General features: G+C 34.2%; 1 protein-coding gene across 3 annotated transcripts; it reads left to right on the plus strand.

Annotated features, from left to right (window-relative positions):
• Positions 1–5,633: 5,633 nt before the first annotated feature.
• Positions 5,634–26,608, plus strand: TET10 (tetraspanin10). Of its 3 annotated transcripts, XM_020671807.2 has the most exons (12): positions 5,634–5,885; positions 5,992–6,077; positions 6,533–6,645; positions 6,815–6,869; positions 7,200–7,255; positions 17,852–17,899; positions 19,753–19,801; positions 19,953–20,036; positions 23,949–24,016; positions 24,471–24,596; positions 25,498–25,573; positions 26,169–26,608. In XM_020671807.2, the coding sequence occupies exons 2-12, from the start codon at positions 6,024–6,026 to the stop codon at positions 26,241–26,243; spliced, it is 804 nt and encodes a 267-aa protein (XP_020527466.1). In that variant the 5' UTR covers positions 5,634–5,885; positions 5,992–6,023; the 3' UTR covers positions 26,244–26,608. The 3 variants fall into 3 exon arrangements, 2 of the variants coding, with proteins under 2 accessions (XP_020527466.1, XP_011625317.1); XR_016059001.1 differs by having other exon boundaries at positions 5,658–6,077; positions 24,471–24,592; XM_011627015.3 differs by having other exon boundaries at positions 5,658–6,077.
• Positions 26,609–27,399: the final 791 nt, after the last annotated feature.

The raw sequence follows: 27,399 nt of genomic DNA on the forward strand, positions 1-27,399 counted from the left end.
TGAAAATGAATGCAGACACCGCCCACCCACCAAATGCTTTTCCATAGTTAATACCCAATATGTAATTATGTCCATTTTGAATAAGAAGTTAAGCTTATGGATGTTTCATTATTAGCCATTAGTACAAGATGAGAATTCTCCTTTTCCATGAGTGATTCGCAGTACAAAACACAAACTGTGCATTCTAATAAGGGCAATGATTTCATGCAATCGTTCTATAGTAATATGATGCAACAGTCTTAAAAAACTACCTTATGGCTATTTGTTTGATCCAAATTTTGAAATGCACACGATTTTCATCCTAATGAACAATCACAAAAAAAGAAAAAAATTGAAAATACAACCTAGAAAGTATTTTTTTAGCCCAATTAACGTAGGCCATTCATTTTGGAGAGATGCTTAGATCGAGGCTTTAGAAGGATTTTTTCATTTCCAATTTTTTTGGATGGCTTTATTATCATTAGAGTAACAATGTTAAAAAATAAAATAATGATTTTGAGTTTATAAAGGCTAAGATCTTGAAATTCACAAAATGAATGGTCTAGATTCGTTTTTGGATGGGACTTATTTTGACCATATCTAGGGTTCAAATTGAATTTTTTTTTTTTTTGGGATTGATTATTGAGATAAAGAGAGTGTGTGTACAAATTTTTGGGCTATACAAATACCACAAACGTAGTTTATTAGAAGTGTCGTTGCATTATACTATGATACAACCGTTGCATTGGATCATTGCTCTCTTAATAACTTTTTTTAAGTAAAGGATCATATATTGGGCGCAATAATGGTTTACAAAGAGACTATTTATCTTATGTACATGGAGGTCACAATCATTCCCATTCATTAGATGTCAAATTGGATGGCTTGCGGTGAGTCACGACGTCCAATAATTTTTGTTTTTTTGGAACTTTTCGTCTATTCAATGATACTCGTACATCCACCCATTTTGAAATTTAAGGGACATGAATAATTGTGACCTCCATGCACATAAGATAAATGGTCTCTTTGTAGACAATCCTTTTAACACTAAAAAACAAGAAAAATAAGGGTACTTACTATGTTGCATGATACTTATGGCTACATCCACCATTCGCTATCATAACAAATGGTTGGTTTTTTACAACGTTTAAAAAAAGGTTGTCCGAAAAAATGGTCTAGATCAGCAATCGGGCTAAGTGAACCAGACAATAAAAAATAAAAACAATAGAGAAAATAAAAATTGAAAAATAACAAAAATAAAATGTGGGGTTGGATGGGCTTAATAGGAACTAGTCGGTTCAAGATATGTGATGGGAGCCAGACATATCCCACCAATTCCTTATCTAGATCCGATGGCATTTTTTAAAACTTTGGTTTTTATCATAGAAAAGTATAGGTGGTCACAATTAATCTTGATCATTGGATATGAAATTGGGTGGTTACATTTATTCCATTGGCCAAGCTTAAAGTCCAAGAAAAAATTTCTAACTTTATAATACTATGAGGTTTCATATTAGCTAGTTATAAATAATTGTAACCTCCTTGTACCAAAAAAAAATACTCTTATCTTACCTACAATGGCATTTACTTGAGCATATGGTACTCCAAAGTTACATATACCATCATTCTTATAAGGAAAATTGTTTCTGCGGGCTGGACTGCATTTTTAAAATATGCGTCCCAAGGTATAAAGCAATTAAAACTAACGGTTTAAAAGTTTTCTTCATAAAATCATTATTTTTGTTCATTAAAAAATATTTATTTATTTATATTCATGATCTCCATATTAGGGATTACTTGTCCTTAAAAATTGGGTCCGAAAATCCATCTCAGATTGTTAAGAGTAGACTCATTTCTACCAGGACTCATAAAAACCGTGTCCTCCTTATAAATAGAAAGCTGGAGATTAACCGAGTGGGGCCCACATGGGCACTTAAGAGAGAGTTTGTCCTGCACCAAGCCCTTTACTTTATCACCTACATACATAAGCAATAAATATATGTTAAAGAAAGAATATTAGGTGGTCCTGCAGAACCAAATTGGATATTCATTCATGTAAATTAAAGACCAAGATGGGGGGAGCTTTAATGGGCCCCAATAGAACTCTCAATATGTTTTTATCGCAATTTAAAATCAATTTTGGAAAAGAGAAAAGGCAATTGAGACCCCAAAAATTACCCTATATCAAAAACCCTTATCACTAAAATTGAAATTGGATAATCCACTTTAATGGATGTAACATTTAAGGAACTCTGGATGTAACATTTGATGAGTCTCGAGTTCAATCTCATTTTCCTTTTCCAATTGATCTCAAGAATAAAACAGAGATGACTTGGGGAGATTTTAGGTACAGTTATTAAGGTTGGACGAAACGGATCAATGTATCCGCTGGCACTTTGACGGGTCTGATCCAAAGTAAAACAAATATTGGATTTGGTTGATTAAAATCATTAGTCAACCGTTTTGATCTTGTTGGATTAGGTAGATTTGTCCAATAAAAGCAACTAAAACATTGTTGGGCGATTTCCCTTTGTAATAAATTTAATATTTTTAAAGTTATTTTAAATCTTGTCCAGTAAATTTGAGAGGTGGTTGGACTAGTTTTTAAAGATTGAACCCCTTACACCAGCAGGGATGACAATAGGGGGTGACTTCACTCACCATGTAAGCCCAGACATTGAAAAATGAGGGCTTCGGGCATGACCGTGATTAGGCAACTCCGGCGGCCCTCTTTTTGTTAATTTTTTATTTTTATTTGCATCTATTGAGTCCGACCTAGCCCCAAACGGGCTAGGATCTTTCAGCATGGTCCAAGCAGTACAAGTCTTGGGCAGACCTGGTAGGGACCATGGCCAGGGGCCAGGTCCAAGTCCAAGTCCAAGTCCAACCCGCCCTACTTACTAGTTCCAATAATGCTTATTTTAACGAGGTGTTTTAACCAACGAGCCAATATTCAATTTGGTCAAGCGGGTCATCCTGCACTAACCCAGATGAAATAAAATATGGATGCCATACATTCTATTCTAGATTGGAAAAAGTTTATATAGAGCCGAGGCTCTAAACAATCAAATTAGAGTCCATCTTACTAGTAGGTTTTGGATCAAGGGTGAGAAAAAAATTGATTTCAAGTTTCAAAAATAGTGCATCTTGTAATGTATTTTTTGGACCGTCAATTTTCAAATTTTTCAAGATCTACTCAATCCACACTATTTTGAAGCTTTAAATTTTATAATTAAAGATAAAAATATATTTTAATGCTATTAAAAAGATTTTCAAGTTTGAAACCACATTTTTCGATATTATTTAAAGGTGTGCTTTATTTTGATTGTTTAGAGCCTCAGCTCTAACACGGCACCTTTGTAGATAAGAGTGATGAGTGGTAGAGATAATAGTCGGATAAATGTGTCTTGGTGGGTCCCACTAATATAAGATCCCCATCGACATGATACGCCACACTCCATCCACTAACGGCGGCATATACTATACTCCCACATGAGTATAGTGTATAGTGTTGCATCCCAATCAAAATAAGGAAAGCTTCATCTTATAACTTAGCAAATATTGCAATTCAAGTATTGCTAAAACCTTTAAATCACTCATCTCAGCTTGAACATTATGGTTATGAAAAAAAATTAAGATTTAAAGTTCTAAAAATAGTGTATATTGCAACAAAATTATTTGGACCATCCATTTCACTCTAAAAATAAGTGTTCACATATCCGCAAGATCTATACTTTGATTTAGCTTCAAATGTTATTGTCGGTGTTGGCAATGGATCTGAGAGCCATCATGAAAATTTCTGATGCCCAAAATGCTTTTCGGATCAGGATTTGAGGCGAGGCTTTATTTTATTTTCATAAAGCCTAGGCCTTATAGAAACTTCATCCTTTTGAAAATTGCCTTAAAAAGAAAATTTTGAAATTTAGGTTGTCTAATACTTAGATCTCACCCTCTAAAAAATTAAACGGTCTCTATTCAATTTTGATACATCGTTTTTTTCAAGTGCATAGATGGTGCAATTAAAAAATATTTCTTACTGAGATTAATCTATTAGGTAAATTTAATGGTAGATAGAATTTTACCAGAGGGAGTAATAAATAATATACCCTTGAGGGAATATAGTATATTTTGGCTTAACTATAATATAGCAATGACAGCCTTTAATATTGCTGCCTACCTTTCTCAATATGCAGTTTCTATATAACATAGGCTTTATGAGAAAGGAAAAGAGCCCGGACTTATTTGGTTAAATGTTACATCTTAAGCTAAAATCCTATTGGGGCCGTCTCCCCACTAACTCACCAAAAAAAAAAAAAAATTTAAGGAAAGAGGTTGTCTTTCCCCAATGATTTTATCCGGAAAAAAAAAAAAAAACTTTATGATGAGAAAGTGGAAAAATTATCATAACAATCATATTACCGTAAAAGCATCATGATACTTAAAATATCGTAATGAACTTTAAATGTATCACGATACTTAAAGTGATGTGATAATCTAAAGAGGTATCATGATACTTAAAAAACAAGTTGCTCCGGTATAATATTTAAGGTTAAAAAAAAGAGTATCAGGGCACCAAAAGAAAGAGAGAGAGCGAGAGAAAGTACTAGGGCATCAAAAGAGAGAACTAGGGTACCGAGAGAAAGAGAGAGCGAGAGAAAGTACTAGGGCATCAAAAGAGAGTATCAAATAATCCTAAAATTAAATTCTTTCTGGATTAGGAATCGGTCTTTCTCATCATAAGTTAAATTCTTTCTGGATTAGGAATCGGTCTTTCTCATCATAAGTAATGGGAGGAGTGGAAAGCTTTTGCTTTTGTGCGTGGCCGAGGCTGAAGCAGACGGGAGGGGAATTGAAATCCTGGCGAATAGAGAGAGGGGAGTGATGTTTTTATCAAAAAAAAAAAAAACGAATGTAATTTTGCATTGCAGAGAGGCTATTAGAAAAGTAATGGTGTAGAGAGAGGGCTTTTTATTAGAAAACTAAAGTAGTTTTTGAGAAAGAGAGAAGCCATTAGGAAAAAAATGTAGAGAGAGAAGCTAAGGTAGTTTTGATTTTTCAAGAGATGTTATTAGAAAACTGATGCGAGAGAACGAGAGGGAGAGAGAAAAACAAGGCAGTGTTTCCACTTTGATGTGAGGCAAATTATATTACGGTTTTTTTAGTTATGTGATATCTTTTTTGGTCATCGGGACTTTAACTACTTTGATACATTTAAAGTTCATTACGGCATTTTAAGTACGGTGATGTCTCAAAACATTAACGACACTTCTTATATTGTAATTTTTTAACGGTAATATAACTATTGTGAATACTATTTTGATAAAAAAAAAGAGTAAAAAGTAAAAACAAAGAGGATAGAAGAGGTTTGGAAAAATATAAGATTTTTTCTAATTAGTCCCCAATTAAGATAAATTTCTCATAATTTTCCAATAAAGTAAAGCCCCACTCAATATTAAGGACTTCGGGTATCAAAAATCCCCATATTGCTCTAAAATTATTTCCAATATCAAATTATGAAACTTGAAACTTAAAAATAATCATATCTTGCGTATCCGTGAATATTTATTTGAAGGATGAAATATACCTACTCGACGAAAAAACAAACGAAACAACAAAAATACAACGAGACCATTTACCAGGTCACCATTACTTATATTTCTAAGAAGGATGAAATATACACGAAATATACTATTTTTAGCGCTTGAGAATCTTCGAATGTTTTTTCACATCCATGGCAGCGATACTCGATTTGAATATTTTCAATGAAATTTACAAAACCCCCTTCCCGACATCATTTGTCTCACTCTCGTGTCCTGATTTTTTGAACTCTCTCTCTTCAGGGTTTGAAGCTGGATTTTGTCTCTCTTCGGGGTTTGAAGCTCGACTCTCTCTCTCTCACCCCCACGGTTCGATCTTAGTATCTCTCTCTAAGAATTAGAAGTTCTCTCTCTGGCATCGCCTGTTAATGTGATTTTTTCTTGGAGGTTTGAATTTGAGACTCTCTCTCTTCAGAGCTACCATCTTTGAGACTGTCTCCCTGAGTAATGGGTTCCAGGACCAGTACATTCGTGATCAGGTGGGTCAACCTGCTCACCATGGTATGTATTTACTATCCCATCACTCTTATCTATCCGCCTGCTCTTTATTTCTTCTGCTCATTCCCCTTTACTGCTCTCTTCTACTACCATCTCTCTCTCTCTCTCTATATATATATATATATATTTTCTATATAGGATTCTTCACATTCACCTCCTTGTTTCATTTACACTCCCAGAACCCAACTCCCCACTGGGTTTTCTCAAAAACCCATTTCCTTTCGTGTATCAAATAACCCTTTCTGTAATCCCACTACTCATTTTTCCCTTTCTCCTTGAATCAGTTTTTCTATGAAACTTTCCTTTTAGTTCTATTCATCTCTTAATGTGGGTTATTTTCAGCTTCGTTCTTTACTCTTCTTTAGCGGTTTCACTATGAATCTTCTCTTTCAGTTCTATTGATTTATTCTTTTTCTGAAAGTCAGTTTGATTGATTTCTTAATATGTGTTATCTTCAGCTGTTAGCTTTTGGGGTTATATGTTATGGTATTTGGATGAGCACTCATCATGACGAATGCCACAAATATCTCACTCTCCCTGTAATGGGGCTTGGTGCTGCTATACTCATTATGTGAGTTCTATTTATCAAGAACACATTATTCTGCTTTTTGAAGGTCCCATTGTGTTGATAACTCTTTTTGTTCTAGTCGCATTGGATTCCAATTTCTTGATATTGGGTTCATTTCCTCCTTTATTTTTTTAAAATTTAATTATAAATGTTATATATTTACTTCTTTCAGATCTTTAATAGGATTTTTGGGCGCGCTGAAGGACCTACCAATACTACTATGGATTGTATCCTCCCTTTATTATGGTGTGTGCTGTTATATTTTTGGTATATAGTTATGGGAAACCATATCATATTCCAATGGACTATTGAGAAAAAACTATACTCGATTGGGTCATCGTTGTCCATTGATGATGAGTGGTGATGAAAGAGAGATAGACACCATTTGGGTCATGTGTTCTTCTGGTGGGTCTTGGTATCTCTCCATTACATTCTTTCGTTGGACTGTCAAATGGGCTATGGTTTACCCATAGACCATTGAATAATAGTCATTTTACCCTTTAATTGTGTATATTATTTTTCTTTGCGGATAGTAGTACTTAACAGACTGATTGCAGTACCTGTTGATTTTGTGCCTTATCTTGGTTGGAATCCTGGTTGTCACTGCCCTATTGTAAGTACAACTGGTGCAAAGTATGAGTTTTTCTGATGTAAACATTTGGTTCTTTTACTTGGTGTCCCTTGTATTATTTAGATCTTGTTTGGTTGGACTGTGAATGCTGAGCAGTAGTAGTCCTCCTATTACATAGCAAGAACATGTACTTATTTGCAGTTCAGTTGAAGGATGAACTTATGCCAATAACTATTATTACTTCAAAATTTGATGTCAACCATGTTGAGAATTCCAAACATTGTTTTTTTTTTCTTCTTCTTATGGAATGCTTATTTGTATGCAAATCTGCCCGTAATTGGTACTATTAGATTTTCCATATGTTACTGTTTAGCATTGTTTATGAGAAATAGGCATCCTGATGCAAATGTGGCTTTGTAGCATCCTGATGCAAATGTGGCTTTGTAGTGACATACTGATGCGGAAAATAGGCTTGTTGGTACTATTAGATTTTCCATATGTTACTGTTTAGCATTGTTTATGAGAAATAAGCATCCTGATGCAAATGTGGCTTTGTAGTGACATACTGATGTAGAAAATAGGATCGCTAGACATTCTATATACTTAAATGTCTTGGAAAAGATATTCGAGAGAGGTGAAGAGGTGTTTATCACCTTCCCATGTGTTATGGTGAAGATAATGGTGAAGGGTTTATCCTTTCTTGAGAGGCTTAAGGTCTATCCAACATCCATGATAGAAGTTCAAGTCTTCTAACTGCATTTCTCAATATTTGAGGGCCAGTTAGTTGTGCTTGGCAATTGATACCTTTTGTCAATATATGTGTTTAGGGAGGTGTGGCAGGAAAGTAAGCATAATATCTTCACTGGCGTGATAGCATACGGATAGAAGGTAGATGACACTGGAACTTACTTCACAGATGTGCATATCATGGGTTTTGATAATAAGAGTTGGGGGCAGCTTAGGATGGAACAGATGGAAATTATTCTGTGCCATTTTCTAAGTATTGTGTTCTGGTGAATTGGTATGACCATCCCTTGGGTGTATGAAGCGGAAGTTTGATGGTATTTTCATAGGTAACACGTGTATCAATTGGCATTGAAGTATCTAGAATGAGAGAAGTAAGGTGGCTTGGTGTTCTATCTGCTTGTTGGGATTCTTGGTTTTTTTGTTGGTAAGAACTGGGATCTCTTCAAAGTCCCTTAGCAGAATGATGCTATTTTGGGGGCTTACCCGTCCCATCCGAACTAGCCAATACCATGGAAGAGATCTAGGATTAAACATCACATTCTTAGTCTTCCTTTAGCCATGTATTTGGAGATGTCAAAATGGTTGTAGATGCCCCTCATTTCGGTATTTGAATAATCTGTCGGAGTTTCTGCTCCTTTTTTCAGGGACCACAACATAGGATTAGTTGTTTTACTTTAGAGGCTATAGGGAGTTTGCATTGATTGAGAACAATGTTCAATAAGTCGGAGGCGGCTCCCTAGGCGGTGGGGGGGGGGGGCACGGGCGCTCATACCCAAAAACAACCAGTGATTTTTTTTTATTTTTTCTAAATTTGGATCTCCTGCACCTACCCTCATTTTATTATAAATAAAATTGTCTATTTTATTATTTTATAAGTAAATTTGTATGTAATATATTGTAAAGATGCCGGAAGCACAGATCAAACCTAGACATTTACAACTTTAGACAGTAAATGAAATAATTATAACTCAAAATCAACATTAAAAGATAAAATGAACTCAATATGTCATATAAACTAAGAATTAACCAATTATTAAACTAACTAATAAAATAATAATCCAAATAGACAAGAACTGTCACACCCCAAGAATTTACAATACTGTTATTCTTGAGATGTGACAGTCAAAACATATATACATCTCTTGATAGGACAAATTTACAGTGGCAAATTCTTACAAAGTAACAAAAGAAAGCTTAGGCACAACTACAATATCTTCCAAAGTTGATCCTGACGAGCACTCAAAATGAAACCGCAGTTATCCTGAAAAATGTTTACCATAGTTTGATGAGTTTGGCTACTCAGTAAGTGATCATCATAATCTTAAAAATAATCATCGATGAAAGATATAAACAAACTTTCAAAATGGAGGTCAATTAAAAACAATGCGAGCACAAGCATTTATAGATAACAATTTCACTTTCAGAAATGCACAATTAAACATAATCCAAATGATTGAAATGCATATAACATTTTAACGGCAGTGCTTAATTCAAAAAATTCCACAAAATTACTCTACTGGCGTCCCAAGTAGGTCACCTATATACCCCATCAGCGTCTTGATGGGTCCACTTAATCCCTATCGACGTCCCAGATAGGTCCACTTAATCCCTGCAGGTCCACTTATACCTCACCGGCGTATCGGATGAGTCAACTTAATCCCTACCGGCATCCCGGATAGGTCCACTTAAACCTCACCGGCGAACCGGATGAGTCCACTTGCATACTTAAAGTATTTCTAAATCTCTTTAAACATTCGAAAGCAGCAATATCATGTACTCAACATATCACTGAATTCATTAATATGAATTTCACTGAAACCATTAATAACTGATACTTTCAATAACATTTCAAAAATAACCAATCAAATATTTTTGGCTCAAATTTAGAAAGGTAGCAGTTCGTAAAGACATTCTAGCATAATTGCCAGTTTAATATGTATAGAAAAACTCTTATAGAATTTCAAGAATACGGGATTATCACAATTTATGAGATGTCAATTCGCAATTAAACATTTCACAACAATGTTACAATTGCAAAAATATCAGTTTTTAAATAATAAGGCAGTCGTTGCACATGAAATTTACAAGGCCTAAATATTCAAAAGCAGTAGAAAGAAATCTCACAATTTTACTAACAGCAGAAATATCACATTTATTTCTAATAATTTTATTTCTAAAATTTTTTAACAATAGACAAGAAAAATAAATGAATAAATTTATTTCTAAGAATTTATAGCATTTAAAATTCCTAATATTATAATTTTATTATAAAGATTATTTTTCAAAATAATGAGGTCACTTGCGCATAAAATTTATCGCGCCTAAAATTCATGATAATAAGCAGAAATAATTATTTCATTTTATTTTTTAAAAAGAACGGATTATTTTTCAAGATAATGAAGTCACTTACCTAAAATATTTGAGAGGGAGCTTCTGATAAAAATTCGGCTAGAGAGAGGAGCTCATTGTGTTTCGACCAGAGAGAGAAAGATCTCAGAAGTTTTCTAGGGTGGGAGTCCTCGCCTCTCGTTTTTAAACTCTTACGACACCTTATTATAATATTTTGTTAAATTACATGTCATACACGAGGTGTAACCGTTATATTACCCCTTATATGTTTAAAGCCCACGTCCACTGGACGTGGCAAGGCAGGAGCAAACAAAAGAACTTCAACCAAAAGATTTTGAAAATAATGATGGTCCCTAAGGACCATCATGCTTATACGAACCATCACTTATTAAAAGTTTCCCTCTTTTTTTTTTTTTGGAATTTTAGAATTATTACAATAACATATCAAATATATATCACAAAAGTATCAAATAAAAAATACAAATAGCAAAAAATAACTTCATTAGACATTAAGGGAACAAAATACAAAAACTAATGAAAAATATTGAAATATACGAACCTTCTTGAAGTGGACATTGATTTCACTCAGATCATTGCTAGCAATAAACATATCTTCAACATAAAGTAACAAAACAGTAAACGAATTATATGCTGAACCCTTTAAGTACACACAATGATCAAAATCGCATCTAGAAAAACCTTCAGTCAGCGTAAAACTATCAAATTTCTTATACCATTTTTTTAATGCATGTTTCAAACCATACAATCCCTTTTTCAACTTGCAAACCAAGATAGGATCGGTTTTGTTCTCAAAACTTTCAGGTTGACGCATATAAATTTCTTCATCAAGATCATCACTCATGAAGGCAGTTTTAATATCAAGTTGTTCTAGCTCCAAATTCATGTTAGCAACCAAAGATACTATAATAGAGCTGTGCTTAACAACAAGAGCAAACATTTCATTAAAATCAACACTTGGTTTTTTTCCATAACCTTTCACTGCAAGTTTAGCCCTATATCACATAAGATCATTTGCCTCCCACTTAATAGCATATACTCACCTATTCTTCAATGCTTTCTTCCCATATAGAAGTTCCACTAACTCCTACATATTATTCTTATGCAAAGCATCAATCTCCCCCTCCATTGCCTTATGCCACTTTTCAACATTAGGGCAATAAATAGCCTCTTGAAAAGATTCAGGTTCACCATTATTAATATACAAAGCATAATATAAGGCAGGAGAATCCCTTTGCGTGGGCTTGTGAGGGCGTATGGATCTTCTCAATTCTGGTTTGGGTTTAACTGGTAGTCATTTTTCATCTTTAATTAATTCAGTGTCATCCTCAAAACTAGCACCACCTCCATCAAAACTGTCTTGAGCTTGAGTCTCTTGCACTTGCACTGTCGAGGTGAAACAATGGGATTTGATTTTTGTATATCCATAACAAGTCTTTCTTGTTTTGGCTGTTCTTGTTTCTTTTCAGCGAACATTACATTCTCATTAAAAAGAACATCCCCTGATAGTTTTCTTTGCAATAGGATCACAAATCCTATGACCTCTATCATCACCACCATACCCAAGAAAAGCACATCTTCTTGACTTGGCATCCAGCTTGGCTCTATTCTCACTTGGCACTTGAGCATAAGCTTCACACCCAAATGTTCTCAAGTGTTCATATGACACACTTTTGCCTCTCCACATAATTTCAGGTATTTCACCATTCAAGGGTGCACTGGTAGATTTATTGATTAAATATACGGAGCTGTGTTAACAGCTTCAACTCAAAATTGCTTACCATGACCAGATTTTGAAAGCATGCTTCTTACTCTTTCAATGATGGTCCCATTCATCCTCTCAATGACATCAATTTGTTGTGGTGTCCCAAATACAGTCCTTGCCCTACGAATACCATTTCCTCTATAGAAAGTATCAAAGGCATTCGAGCAATATTCACCACCATTATCAGTTTGCAAGCATTTTATAAATCTCTTTGTTTCTTTTTCATCCTTGGCTTTGAAAACTTTGAAAACTTAAAAAACTTGATCCTTAGAGGCCAAAGGATACAACCAACACTTTCTAGAATAATCATCTAAAAAAGTGACAAAATAAGAAGCTCTACCAAGAGATTTAACATTAACAGGGCCACAAACATCAGAATAAATCAATTCTAATGCTTTACTTTTTCTATGGGATTCATTTATTTTAAAACTAACTCTACGTTGCTTACCAATGGCACAATGATCATAAAAATTAAGAAAGGAATGCTTAGAAGTAGGAATAAGATTTTGAGTTTGTAATACCTTCATACCATGCTTACTGAGATGACCCAAACGACTATACCATATCTGCATATCCTCATGCTTATTGGCAGTAACAACAATCTTCTCTACAACATCAGTCCTTTGAGCCGTGCCATGAAGAATGTAGAGACTGACATCTTTTTGTCCTTTCAGCATTGTCATACAACATCTTGAAATCTTCCATGACCCATTTTTAAAGGTCACTATGAAGCCAGAATCATCTAATTGCCTGGTTGAAATGAGATTTTTCTTCAACTCAGGAACATGCCTTACATTTTTCAATGTGTGTTTCTTTCCATTTGATTGTTTGATAACAACATTTTTAATGCACAAAATTTGCAAGCTCTATCATCATCAAGATAAACCAAGCCACCATCTACAATTGTGTAGGATGAAAAATATGACCTTTCTGGGCAAACATGAAATGAAACACCAGAGTTTAAAACCCAAGTATCTGCCATAGACAATGTCGTGCATGTAACACTAAAAGTAATCCCATCTTTACCATTTGAAACTGTACTTGCTTCGGCGTGGCCATCCTTACTCTTGGCCTTTTGTTTATTTTTAAGAGCATAACAATCTTTCCTTGTATGACCAGGTTTCTTGCAATACCAGCAAGTAACCTTCTTGTCCTGTGACATGGACCTACCTTTGCTATGATATTTACCCCTATTAAATTCATAGTGTTGATCTCTACGTTGGGTTCTTCCTCTATCTCCTGTTGCCAATGCTTGATTTGACTCAGCAAGCATTTGTGTGGATGCCTTTCTAGTCCTTTCATTCAACAATGAAGCCAGAACATCTTTCAAATTAAACTTGTTACTTATTGTATTAGTCACAGTGGTAACCAAGGTATCCCAACTAGCAGACAAAGAACTCAGCAAAAGCAAACATAAAACTTTTTCGTCCAAATTCACTTTCAAAGACCTCAATTGTACAAAAATTGAATTAAATTCACTCACATGCGATCTAATTGTAGCACCTTCTTTCATTTTCAAAAGGAATAAGTTTTTCATCACATGCATTTTATTTGCACTAGAGGGTTGCTCAAAAAGTTGCTCTAAAGATTGTCAAAGCTCTGCACATGTTTTACATTGACAAACATCAAATAAAATTGATGGTGAAATACATGGTCTAATGGCCGCCAAACATTTTCGATCAAGAATATTTCAGTGTCAATCTTCCATTCCATAAGGCATGGTCCCTTTTCCTCTAATTGGCCTATCTAATTCTTTTCCAACAACATAATCTTCCATCATTATTGTCCATATGGGCCAATTGCTTTGATTTAATTTTTCAAATTCCATTACACTTTCCATTTTAAGGGAAAATACAACAAATAATCACAATAGCAAAAACCTTTCCTTCACAGACACAATGAAGAACAAAACCTGGCTTTGATATCAATTGTTGTGATCGATTGGTGAAAAATCAGCAAGGGTTTATAATATTCACAGCTGTTGTGCATTTATATCAATATAAACAAACAATGAAAACTACACAATATCAAAGCAAAATCATGGAATGGAAAAATTCAGCAACATGCATTCACAAAGCACAACAATTTAATGTGGTTCGGTCACAAATCATGACCTACATCCACGGGAGAATGGCACGAGACTTTACTTACTGATTCGAGGAGAGTACAAGGTGAAATTGAGCTCAAACACCAATTTCAAGCAGCCCTTTCTCAGTTTAAGCAGAGCCCAAAAGCAGGGCACCAAGAACATCAAAAAATGGGTTCTCTTTGACACTCTCTCACTAAAACAGGGCATACAACAAACCCACGATGGGTGCAAGTTTTTCCTCACTTTCTCTCTCTAAAACAGAGCATACAACAACCCTCAAGAGAAAGCCCAATTGCCGCCTAATGTCTCTATGTTTTTCTTACTCTTTCTCTCTCTAAACAAAAGAGGTTTAATCCCTTTGAAATAGTAAAATTCCAACGCCACAACCATTGGATTAGATGCAATCCAATGACCTAAAATAAAAGAGAGAAAAGTCAAGTAAAACACCCATATGTGTGATTTGTTTCACACATGTAACATGTGTGATTTGTTTCACACATGTAACATGTTCTGTTCGAAAATTTGGCCGCCTAGCCTTGGCGAAATACACTAGCCTAGGTGGGCAGCCTAGGCAACAACATTGGCCTGGATACTTTAGTGGCCCCTAGAACCCTTGGCTAGAGGGAGGAAAAATGCCCTCCTCCAAGGCATTTTGGGCCAATTATACCCCTTGGGAAAGGGGTTTGGGTGCATTGCAACCCCTCATAATCAATTTTCCTCTCTACAAAGAGAGAAAAGCTAAAAAAAAAGGAAAAATGTTTATATAGAGTCAAGGCTCTGAACAATCAAATTAGACCTACTTCAAAAATTTCACTAGAAGAGGTGTCTTGATGCCCTAATATCCTCAAATTGATCATCACGACATCAAGATGCATGGACATGAGAAAAAAAGGATTTCAAGTTTTGAAAATAGTGCATCTTGTAGCACAATTTTGGACCATCAATTTTTCAAGATTTTCAAGTTTTTATATATCTACTTGATCTACACTATTTTTTAAGCTTTAAATTTTATAATTAAAGATGAAAATATATTTCAAAGTTATCACAAAGATTTCCAGTATTGAAACCACATTGCTTGACACTGTTTGAAGGTGCGATTTACTTTGATTGTTTAGAGCCTCGGCTCTATACAAACCGCACCCAAAAAAAAAATGAGGTTTGAGATTTATCTCAAGATTGAAGTTTTCTTTCGAACTTTTTGATTTTTTGCCAAATCAAAGAGTATTCAACCATATATATATTTTGTGGGTTGATGTGGTTGTGAAAGATGACTTTTGGCAACCAACGGTGACCTATTTGAGCCAAGATCTATTGCATCTTGAAAGGTTAGTATGTTTAAACCTTTTGTTTAGGGTTTGTTGATTTATATGAATGTTGGGTTTAATTATTTATTTATTTTTGCTTGTGTTGTTTTTGTTGATGAAAATTTTTCCAGGTTTGCGTATGGATTTTTCCAAATTTATGCTTGTAGAATATTGATTTTGAGAACTGGGTATCTTTTGATCTTTTATAGTTTTAGATATGGAAAAAGCTTATATAAGGTTGCAACATTAAAATGTAGAATTATAGATGCACCTCAAAAATCCATCGGAAAAGGTTGTTTTAATGTTGAAAAAACCTCTAATTTATCATCTTGACATCGAGATGTATGAATATGAAAGAAAACAAAGATTTTGAGTCCCAGAAATAGTGCATTTTGCAATACTTCTAGACCGTCAATTTTCAAGATTTTTATATGTTTTTAGATCTGCTTGATTTTAACCATTTTTTTAGTGTAAAATTTTATAATTAGATGTGAGAATAGATTTTGAGATAATACTAAGAATTTTTTCATCAAAATTACATAGTATGATGAAATTTGGAGGTGCTCCTTAATTGGATTGTTTAAGGTTGCAACCTTATAGAAACCACACCCTTTATATATATATATATATATATATATATGGGCAGTGATTTCGTACAACTGTTGTATCATAGTATAATGCGACCACACTTCTAGAAAACCATGTTTGTGGTATTTGTATGACCCAAAATTTTGCACACATTCTAAAAAAAAAAAAAAAAAAATTTTGCACCTTATACGATCAAAATGAGTCCCCGCCAACAATAAATATAGGCCGTCCATTTGATGAATTTCAAGATCTAGGCTTTTATGAATTCAAAATCATTGTTTTTAATATTGTTAATCTAATGATAATAAAACTATCTAAAAAATTTGGAAAGAAAAAGATTATTCTAAGGTCTAGATCTAAGCATCTCACCAAAATGGACGATCTAAATTAATTGGGGTAAAAAAATACCTTCTAGGTTGTGTTTTAATTTTTATGTTTTTTGTGATTGTTCATTAGAATGAAAATAGTGTATATTTTAAAATTTGGGTCAAACAAATGGCCCTAACATGGTTTGTGAAGGTTGTATTTTATTACTTTACAATTGTTGTATGAGAGGAGAGAGAACATACTTCTTATGAACAGAGAGAGGCAACCATGTTCATAGAGAGACAGAAAGGATGCCATGCTATATCCTTTTTTTATTTCTTCATTTTCTTTGTGGTGTTGTTTAGAGGGGTCCTCGAGCGTCCACCTAGCTTGTGGGTTTTGCTATGTGGATCTACATTAATAACTCGTGTAGCTGTTATATTCTGTCTTTCACTAGCAATTGTCCTTTAACATGTTCATATATAAGAAAAGAAAAAAAAGGTCAACTCCATTCTGAGGCATAATACTTGGTTTGTTTGTTCCTATTTCCATTGCATAGTTGGTCTGAAACCAATAAAAATAGAGTAGATGACTAGTAGATCGTAAGGTCTGCATTGTACAGATCCAAAGAATTTTAGAAAAAAATTCTGAACTTCACTTAAGAAGGAGCAAAATGACAAAGAGGTGCCACACAAACTCTATAGCCTATCTGCACAACAAGCATTCAACGACTAAAATCCATTAGCTTAGGGATAATCTCCTTTTAGAAATCTTTTTGTTTTGTTGCCATCCACCTAAATCATGCAATTTATGTAACTGGGATGTCTGAAATGAAGAAGCCCAGGAATATCCCTTCACCTTGACACAAATGGCTAAGTAAGCCTGACTGAGAACATACCTGCACTATCTAACTTTCAGATGCTTGTATCGACACCAGTTTTGGGGATATTCTTGGCGTCTAAGCTGTAATTAGTAACCAGCCCAACTCATCAACCGCCATAACCATCATTGATCTTTTTCTGTTTTTTAATCTTCTCCTCGCTTCCTTTTCTTTCTTGGTATGCATGGAAGACGAGCCTGTAGCCTAGGGTGTGAGAGGAAGTGATCTAGCTAATTAGTGTACACAACAACAATTTTAACATGTGGCGCAATGTTTGCAGCTTTTGTTCTCACATATAAGATTGTGCATTCAAATAACTGGCATACCTGGGAAACATACTGGGCTCATGCTTGTGATAATCTTTTGGGCATTATGAGATTGTAACTTGTTCATACAGTACATGTATCGCCAAATTTATTGCATTGAGAAGTGCAAATGAGTCGTTGGAGCTGTTTGCAAAGTTCCTTTTTTGGGCATGAATGGTTATCTGCTTACTTGTTATTACATTGTTATAATAATATTTTCTGCAAATGTCTATGAAAAAAATGAATGTTATTAAGGTTGAAGGTTTACTGTTGTTTTCTCAACATAGGTTTATTGTGACAAGTAATGGATCTGGTCATTATGTTTCTGGGCAAAGGTAAGTTGCCACTTCTAATCATCTGTTGGATATGCAATCCCAGTTTTGGGATGGGTTTACATGCATACATCCGTAATACGAAAACACATGCACACACTGACACAAATACAAAACACACACTTATATATATATATATATATATATATGCAGGTGTGTTTGTATGTAGACAAACTTAGGATTTCTTTTTGTAACCATGTGTTTTGCTGTGTGTGTGTGCATGTGTGTACAAGGTTGAAAATTTCTGCAAATGCCTGAAGACTTACAGAGGACATGAATAGAGTCGACAATCAAAACAGATAACAGTAGGGACTGTATACTATGAGGCCATTTAAAAGTGTCTCAAGGAGGACACAACTACTTCTAGCTATTAAATGTCAAATTGGATGGCTTGGGTTGTGCCACAGATCGAGAATGTTTTTTTAGAACTTTGAGTCTAGTCAATGACATACATACAACCACCCGATTTGAAATCTGACGAACAATAGTAATTGTGATCTTCTTGTACTAAAAGTATATGGTCTGTTTGTATACTTTTCCATAACAATATGAACCCTAATTTCTAGAGATAGTGATCATAGGAACGTTTTTGATGCAGATGGTTAAAAATACTTATGTTTTGTCTAGATATAGTGCACCCACTTGAGAGGTTGCAAATGAATGCATTAATCATGTAGATATTGGGAAGCATGTTGAAAGAACCTTTTTTATCACTATACTCAATGTTATCTTTGCATGCAAGTTGAAAGAACCTTTTTTATCACTATACTCAATGTTATCTTTGTAGTTTTAGGTTTCCTTCTAATACCTCTGTGATTCGGTTTAGAGAGGAAAAAAAAGAAAATCGACTTGAATTTATTCTTGATAGCTGAAAGCAGAGTTGATTGTGAAAATAATGTATATGCATCCACATTTCTTTTAATTTCATATCTTTATCTTGCTTTGAATTGAGAGATGGAAACTTTAAAATTCACTGGTAATTTGAAACCAAGGATCCTTTTGAAATTTACATACATTTCTTGTTCCGCGTCCTTCTCTTCTAGAACTTAGAGAAATTTATGCTAATATCCCCAAATTAGCATTATTAAAGAAATCCCTGATTTTTTTTTATTTTATGCGCATAACCCTTCTTTCTCTCTCTCTCTCTCTCTCTCTCTCTCTCTCTTTTATTTGAAACCAAATTGCCTCCATGATCTAAAGTTACAAAGCTATTTTATGACTTCTTATTTTGAAGATCTAAAGACAACACCCACATGTTCATTTCTTCCATTTTGTATTCCCAAAATTGCCACCACTTTGGATATTGGATCTTCAAGATCTGAAGTCCCATCTCTTTCCAAAAAGATATATACCCTTATTCCTTTAATTATAATCCAAAATAAATCCTTGGGTCTATGAAAAGCCCATAGACCCCTTCTGAATTGAAAGAAAAGGAAGTTTAGCCCCCCCCTACCTTTTTCATTATCCAAATTGCAATATTTATCCTCTATTTTTTTTTTCTAATGACCATGTGATCCAAACCTTGGAAAAGCCACCCCTATTTGTCCTTATCACCCTGTGGATCCTTCCCCTCTCAACCCCCCTTCCAAATTCCATTTGGATGATGTGATGGTATAGAAAAAGGATAAATATTATAATTTGGACAATGAAAACGTTGAGGAGGTTGAACATCCTTTTCTTTTAAATTGGAGGGGGTCCATGGGCTTCTCATTTACCAAAGAGTTTATTTGGGACTGCGATTATAGATAGGGGGATTATACATCGTTTCCCCTAATTTATAATATGCAAGTGTAGTAGTATACTGAAGAATTTTGGTCTAAAAAGTTGAGGCAATACTTATATTAGGTCTCATGCAGATACAAGGAATTCAAGCTTCAAGATTACTCTTCTTGGTATCAAAAACAAGTATGGCATCCATATTCCATGGCTTTCATATTCCACCAACAACTCCCAATGATTCTTATCAATTTAGTGTTACTTAATTAATGCTATATTTTTATGACAATGATTCTAGGATTATGAACTTTTTTTTTCTCCCCTTTGTGGCTTTCCCTAGCTAAACAATTCACAAAATTGGAGACGGTTAAAGAGTTGTCTTGTGAAGTCTGAAGACTGCAAAACTTTGCCTAAGCTTTACAAGGTATGGCAATTCTTTTCTTTAACTAATATTCGTTTTTTATGATATTAATCATCCTAGCCTAGGGATGACAAATCATGTTTAGTTTGAAGATATTCAAATTGGGTTGTACTTAATAACATTACTCTGCATCCACAGCCTGTGTGATGCTTAACCAATCAAATTATAAATATTTTTCAGATTTTGTATTGTAAATCAAAACAAAGTACTTTTTAAGCAATAGAAATTCACAATTCAAATCGTCATAATCATCCAAGCCTTACCCCAACTACTGTTTGAAAAATCAGCTGAGTTAGCTTGGACTCGGCCGAGTTATTTAGGTGCGGGCAGTGGCTGATTCCGAGTTGTCCTGCGCAGGAGGTCCAACTCAGGGATCTTAAAAAAAACAAAACAAAAATATATTATAAAAGTTTCAAAAGAATAAGAAATCTATGTATAATATGCTTATGGGTAATGACCTTGTGAGACCCTCCCACACCCATGTGTGTAGGACCCCAAAAGATCACCATTAAATTTGGCACGTATATCTACAAAAGTCAAGTCCCACACCCATGTGATAACTTTTCTAGAGATTTATGCCAAATTTAATGGTGATCCTTTGGGGTCCTACACACAGGATTGTGGGAGGGTCTCATAGGATCATTACTCTATGCTTATATGTTCTATCATTTTGGCAAAGATGGGAAATTAATTTGGCCATGAGTACTAAATTTTATATTTTTCCATCTTTTTTGGATTATTTCAAAAGTATCCCTAGTCACAAACTAATATTTCAAAATCTATTTTTTTATTACTTTATTAACCTCATTTAGATGTACTTTGTTTAATCTTACTTTAAACATATATGCCATATTTTTTTTTTTCTTTTTTTGTATTTTTAACATTTTTTTAATGCTACAATACTTTGCCCAACTCTGGCTGAGTTACTCATATTCGGGCTGAGTACTCGGCTCGAGTCGTTCGTTCGAATACTGATCCAAATATTTGGGGTCTCCTACCCACAAATCCTGATTTGTGATTTTGGTCTATCTAGGGCCATTCCCTCAGTTAGATCTCAAGGAACCATCTTTTATTACTACTTTTGTCCATGTCCTTTACGGCCTTCCCCTTGGCTTTTTAGAGCCTTTTACCTGAATCAAATGACCCCTCCTAACCGGTTCTATTTTAGATCAATGCTGCATATGACCAAACCACCTAAGTCTACTTTTCCTCGTTTTATCGTCTATTTGAGCTATCCATAAGTTCCCTTGAATTTATTCCTTCCGAATTCTAATTCTATCCTTCCTTGTCTTGCCATTCATCTATCTCAATATCCTCATCTCAGTTAAATCATTCTCTCCCACAGTTCATAATGTGGTTCATAAGTTTAATCCCTCGATAGTTCATATAACTTTGTGTGTCTCCTTTGTTCTTGTAAATCAGCAACACATTATTTTTCTTCTGTTTGTTTGTCATTTTCGTTATTCTCGAAATCTTGTTGAATATCTTAGTTACCAGAATATGCCAATCTCGCCCATGCACTTCTAAACCTCTATTAGTATACCATCTGGTCCTAAAGTCTTTCTTCTTCATCTTTCTCAAAGCTTCTTTGTCTTAGATATTTTAATCCTATGAAGGTATCTATGGCCTCCAATATCATTTATGTCAATGGCTCTCTTAAAGCTGAGATGGAGTTATTTAACAATTTCTGAAAATAGAATCTCTACCTTTTCTTAACCTCGTAAGCCTTCACCAATACCCTTTGATCCTCATTCTTAATTAATTTAACATGATCTAGGTCCATACACTTCATCTATATCAATTTTTCTAGTTTGAAGACATTTTTTCACATTCTCTTGTCCCTAATTAATTATCGAAAAAGTTTAGATAGAGCTGACGCTCTAAACAATCAAATTAAAACCCACCTCACAAATTTCACTAGAAGAGGTTGTTTTGATGCCCAAATATCCTCAAATCGATCATCTTGGCATCAAGATGCATGGACATGAGAAAAAAATGGATATCACGTTTTGGAAGTAGTGCATCTTGTAACGCATTTTTGGACCGTCAATTTTAAGATTTTCAAGTTTTCATAAATCTGGTCGATCTATACTATTTTTGAACCTTTAAGTTGTGTAATTAAAGATAAAAATATATTTTAAGCCTATCACAAAGATTTCCAGTATTGAAACCACATTTCTCGACACTATTTGAAGGTGCGCTTTAATTTGATGGTTTAGAGCCTCAGTCCTATACAAACAGCACCCATTAATTATATAGATCATTTTTATGTATTAAGTTTAGTCTTACTATTTTCTCGGCATTCCTTTTGGTATTTCTATATTCTTCTAAATTTTGATCATTTCTATTTCTTTGCCAAGCTTTGCAACATGATCGTTTGTCGTTAGTAGGCATTTGAACCTCATCATTCTACCAGCAAGTTTCTTTATCTGAAAGTCTTTTCCCTCAAAATTCTCCTAAAACTCTTACCACTTTTTTAATATAAGCAACCATCGCATTCCACGTAACATTAACTTCGTCATCAGAATTAATTTTCCTTCCTTATTCAATTTATTTCTAAATAAACCTATGTTATCCCTTTTTAAGTCCCACCACCTAGTTCTTGGGCATCCATTAATGTCACTCCTCTTCAGTCTCTTCATGCAAACATCCATAAACATGAGACTATATCTTGGGGTAACCTTAGAGTCTTCACATGATGATCATTCTGTCTTCTTAATTAGAAAAAAGTCTATTTGACTTTTATGTGATCCACTTTTATAAGTTATTAAATGTTCATCTCACTTTTCAAGGTATGTGTTTGCTATTGTTCGATCGTAAGCCATGGAAAAATTAAAGATAGCATTATCCATCTCATTTCTTTCCCCAAATCTACATCTATCATGTACTCTTTCATATCCTGTACTATCTTTTCTTGCATGACCATTTAAGTTCTGTTCTAAAAATGTCATGTCTCCATTTGGTATTTCTTGGATTGGTTCATCCATACTCTCCTAGAATTGTCTTTTAATTCTATCATCTATTCCTACATGTGATGCATAAGCATTAATTACACTAATTATCTTATCTCCTGATATAAGTTAAAAATTCGCAATTCAAATAACAATTTTAAACTTTCATATTCCTTACTTTTATTGAAAAATAAAAATGATCTTTGATAGTTTGATAATTTTGCTTCATCTTTATGGAAATGAACTTTGTTTGTTCTGTATAGGAATAACTTCTTTTTTGAGTCCCTAATTTTAGTACAACATAATCATAAATGAAGAAAAAATTCATACTTAAAATCATAAATTTGAGTCCCTAAATTTAGAAATATTAAAACATTAAAATTTATGTTAATCCCATGCATGCAAAGAGACCTTATTTTAAGTAAAGATGCCCACTAGGTTCGGGATTCAGGATCGCCAATTTGCTGAACTGGATCGAAAATCCAGATGCGCAATTCGGATCACTGATCCGTTTCTAAAACTTTGGGATTTAGTGTGCAAGAAGAGCTTCTTGCTTTGTAAGGAAAAGGAAAGATCTAAATGCTATAGTAGCAAAATTGACGGCCTATATAGGATGATGATGACACACTTAACAACTCAGAAAACTTGACACCACGCTTACATCTTAAGAAATTTAATCTATGTAGTGTTCAAATATGGGGGCTGGTATCATGACCAGTTATTTTCGATATACCGCCTTATTTTCGATATACCGCCAACAAAACATATTAATGTCTGAGTTGATTGTTAGGTGTCCTTAAACAAAAACAGTGATGGTGGCTTTGTGCTACATGTAGGTGGCAATATCAAAATAATGGCTGCAATACTTGGCCGTATAAAAGTGTGTGTCTGCCTTTGTGTGTGAGTGTGTGTGTGTGTGTGTGTGTGAGAGAGAGAGAGATGACTTTTGTTTGTTCGTGTGAAGACTCTCAAAGAATACAAAAATGCGGAGTTGAGCCCGATTGAAGCTGGTTGCTGCCGGCCACCATCTGAGTAAGTGGTTTATTGATTCTGTGATTATTGTAGAGAGAAACAATGAGATTTTCTATCATTTTGTCATTGTGTTTGTGTGCGCGCCTGTGTGTGTGTGTGTGTGTGTGTGTGAGAGAGAGAGAGAGAGAGAGAGAGAGAGAGAGAGAGAGGGTTACATATGTTGTGAACACTAGCTTTTATATCTTAGATCCATCACTTTTACTTTTCCCATACCAATGTATGTTGAGAGAGAGAGAGAGAGAGAGAGATAGAGAGAGAGAGAGAGGGTTACTTATATATGTTGTGAACACTAGCTTTATATCTTAGATCCATCACTTTTACCATTCCCATGCCAATGTATGTTTGGTTGGAGAGAGATTTGGGTCGTTTATAAATGTTGGAGATACTTACACCAGCTTTAAGTCTTTTAATTCTTTGTACCTCTTAACTCCTACTATTGCTTTTGTTAATGTAGGTGTGGTTATCCAGCCATTAATGCTTCTTACTATGATTTGAGCTTTCATCCAGTCAGTGGCAACAGGGATTGCAAGCTCTACAAAAACTCCCCATCTATAAAATGCTACAACTGCGATTCCTGCAAGTTTGGCCTATATCTTAATCTTTCATCTTCATTTCTCTTCTTTTACGTTCCCCCCCCCCCCCCCTTTCCTTTCTTTAGGTCAATTTTTGGGAAATTTATGTAAATATTCTCCCGTTTTGAAAAAATATAACATTTAAAAATTGTCCCATTATTTTATATTTTATATTCTAGTATTTCAAATTTTTTTTTTTTTTTAACATCGGATTGAACTCAAATTTTCGGTGTCCATACTTCTCACCATAAAGCTCATGAAAGAAATACAAAAATAATAATTTTAAATAAATAAGAATAATCAAAATACCTCCAAAATTTCCCAAGATTTTTTGGTGTCTTTTATTTAAGGAAAAATGTTTCATGCGGTAGGGACCGCCTTTCTACATTTGTGGTCCACGAGGTATAAAGCATCCATCTTAAAGATATATGCAAATAGGTGGTCCATCTAAAAAAAAATTGAAACTAATGGTCCAAATGTTTTCTTAATAGAATTATTATTTTTAATTTTCAAATTTTATTTATTTATTCATATTCATGGTCTCGATGTTAGAGATTACATGTCCTTAAAAATTGGGTCCAAAAATCCATCTCAAAAATAGATTTTTAAGATGCGACTCATTTCAACATGGGCTCATAGAAACTGTGTCCTTTATTTAATTTTTTTTATATTTTTCCTAGATGCATGATAGTGAGAAGTATGCAAACCCAAAAATTGAGGGCAATCCGATTCATAAAAAATAAAAAGAAAGATAAATTGAACTGTGAGTTGTGCTGTTAACAAATGAGATATGAACTTAAAATATAAATTATTGGGGATAATTTTTAAGTTTAAAAAAATATGGGGATTTTAACAGATGTTTCCCTTAATTTTTACTTGTATTCTTACCCTTTAAAATGTGAATGCTAGAGCTGGAGTAGCACAACATTTGAGAACAGAATGGAGGTTGGTGGCAATTTTTGATGTCATTCTTTTTGTTGTTTTGGTAAGTGGCACTTTTTTTTTATGTTTGGAAATTATTTTCATTTAGAATCAAATTCTGCTCTTTCCTTTTCTATATATTTTCTTTATACAGTTTTCTGATTTTTTCCTTCATAATTGGGTATTTGCATTTGTATTATGGAACACTGTCAATAAAGATCTGCAACATTCTTCCAATATCACAAAAAAATAGCCATGCATGTATTTTTTATCAGAAAGTAACATGGCATTTTTGCCTGTTCATAAAGGATTTAAAGAGGTAGAGTTACTTTTGTGGCCCTTTATTGAACAAATTTATATCATTAATAGGGATCATTGTATTTGAGGTGTCTATGTTATTGGTTCTTGCATCTTTCAAAGAAGGTAATTTGATAAATGCTTGTGATATTTGCAGAAAACTGAATATACTTTCTGATAGTATCCCATAAAGCAATTTCGTTGAATGCGTAGTTATTTTTAACAGATGAATTGCGTATGTTTTAAACAAAATTTCATAGTAAGTTAGCCCATTCCAAAATTTCACCAAATGTGTAAAGTGTTATGCTTGAACTTTTGTGTTCATTTTCTCTTTTTTGTTGGATGCAATGCAATGGTGTCAGTCGGCCCTTTATTTTGTCGGTTGCTGTGCGAGAAGAAGCGCTGCTCGGGCTCGGTCAGCCAAAGCTCGGCGATGACATGAATTTACCAGGAAGGTTTTTATTCAAAGAAATTTTGAGTGGTAGTTATGAGGCCTTTATTTCAATTTGCAATGTATGCTCTTTTTGGATTTTGTTTTTTTTGGATTTTTTTTTGGTCGCGAGGGAAGGAAGAGAGAGCTTATGGTGGTTCAATTTAAAGATTTACGTATAGGGCTTGCAGCGGGTTTGGTCTGGCCGGATTTGGACTTGGACCCAAATCCAGAAAAATTTATGGGACCTGTATCCGACCGAACCCGAAGATATCGGACTCATACCTGGACTTGATTGGACTTGCACCCAAAAATATGTATATATTTGATTGGACTTGGATCCAAAACTATATTAAAATGTTATGTTAAATATATAGACGTATTACTTATATATTATTAAGTAAAAGTTTATATAGAGCCGAGGCTCGAGACCATCAAATTAGAGTCTACCTCAAAAATTCACGAGGTTGTATTGATGCTCAAATACCCTCAAGTTGATCATCTCGACATCAAGATGCATGATCATGAGAACAAAATAGGATCAGGTTTTGGAAATAGTGTATTTTACAATGCATTTTTGGACAATCAAATTTCAAGACTTTCATGATGGGTGCAGTTGGCATACGGATGCATCCATCGTTGTGGAGGTAAGGCACACCTTCAAATTTGATCATGGTATATAATTTTGATGTAAAATGTTCTTAGGATTATCTCAAAATCTATTTTTATATCTAACTATAAAATTTTAAATTTAAAAAATGGTTAAAATCAAGTAGATCTAACATGAAATATTGAAAATGGACGGTGCAGATAATATGTTGTAAAATGCACTGTTTTTTGAGACTTGAAATCTTTTTATTTTTCATGGTCATACGATCAATCAAAGGGTTTTTCAACATTAAAACTACCTTTTCCGATGTTGGGTTGGGTTTGGCCATCGGGTCCGGGTCCATTGCCACCCTACTTCCACGGCACAGCTTGTTCCATCTTGTAACATTTTATACCACTAAGGGAATCCGCTTCTAAGTCTAGCACAAATTCAATCCCTTCTGCTTAAGTATTTCAATTTTTAGGTGGAGTCTGGTCAGGTTCGCATTTGGCGAATTTGGGTTTGGCCTTACCCGGCCCAACCCGACCCCTTATTGTTATCTTTTGTTTGAACT

Source organism: Amborella trichopoda, chromosome 7 (genome assembly GCF_054954075.1).
Source record: "Amborella trichopoda isolate Santa Cruz 75 chromosome 7, AtrichopodaSantaCruz75HAP2 v2.0, whole genome shotgun sequence".
NCBI lineage: Eukaryota > Viridiplantae > Streptophyta > Magnoliopsida > Amborellales > Amborellaceae > Amborella > Amborella trichopoda.

Bases quoted from the DNA above. Each gene is read 5' to 3' on its own strand.
- TET10 (XM_020671807.2), top strand. From the start codon at position 6,024: ATGGGTTCCAGGACCAGTACATTCGTGATCAGGTGGGTCAACCTGCTC. The intron at 6,078-6,532 runs GTATGTATTTAC...TGTTATCTTCAG, and splicing joins GGGTCAACCTGCTCACCATG to CTGTTAGCTTTTGGGGTTAT. The intron at 24,017-24,470 runs GTAAGTGGTTTA...TTGTTAATGTAG, and splicing joins TGCTGCCGGCCACCATCTGA to GTGTGGTTATCCAGCCATTA.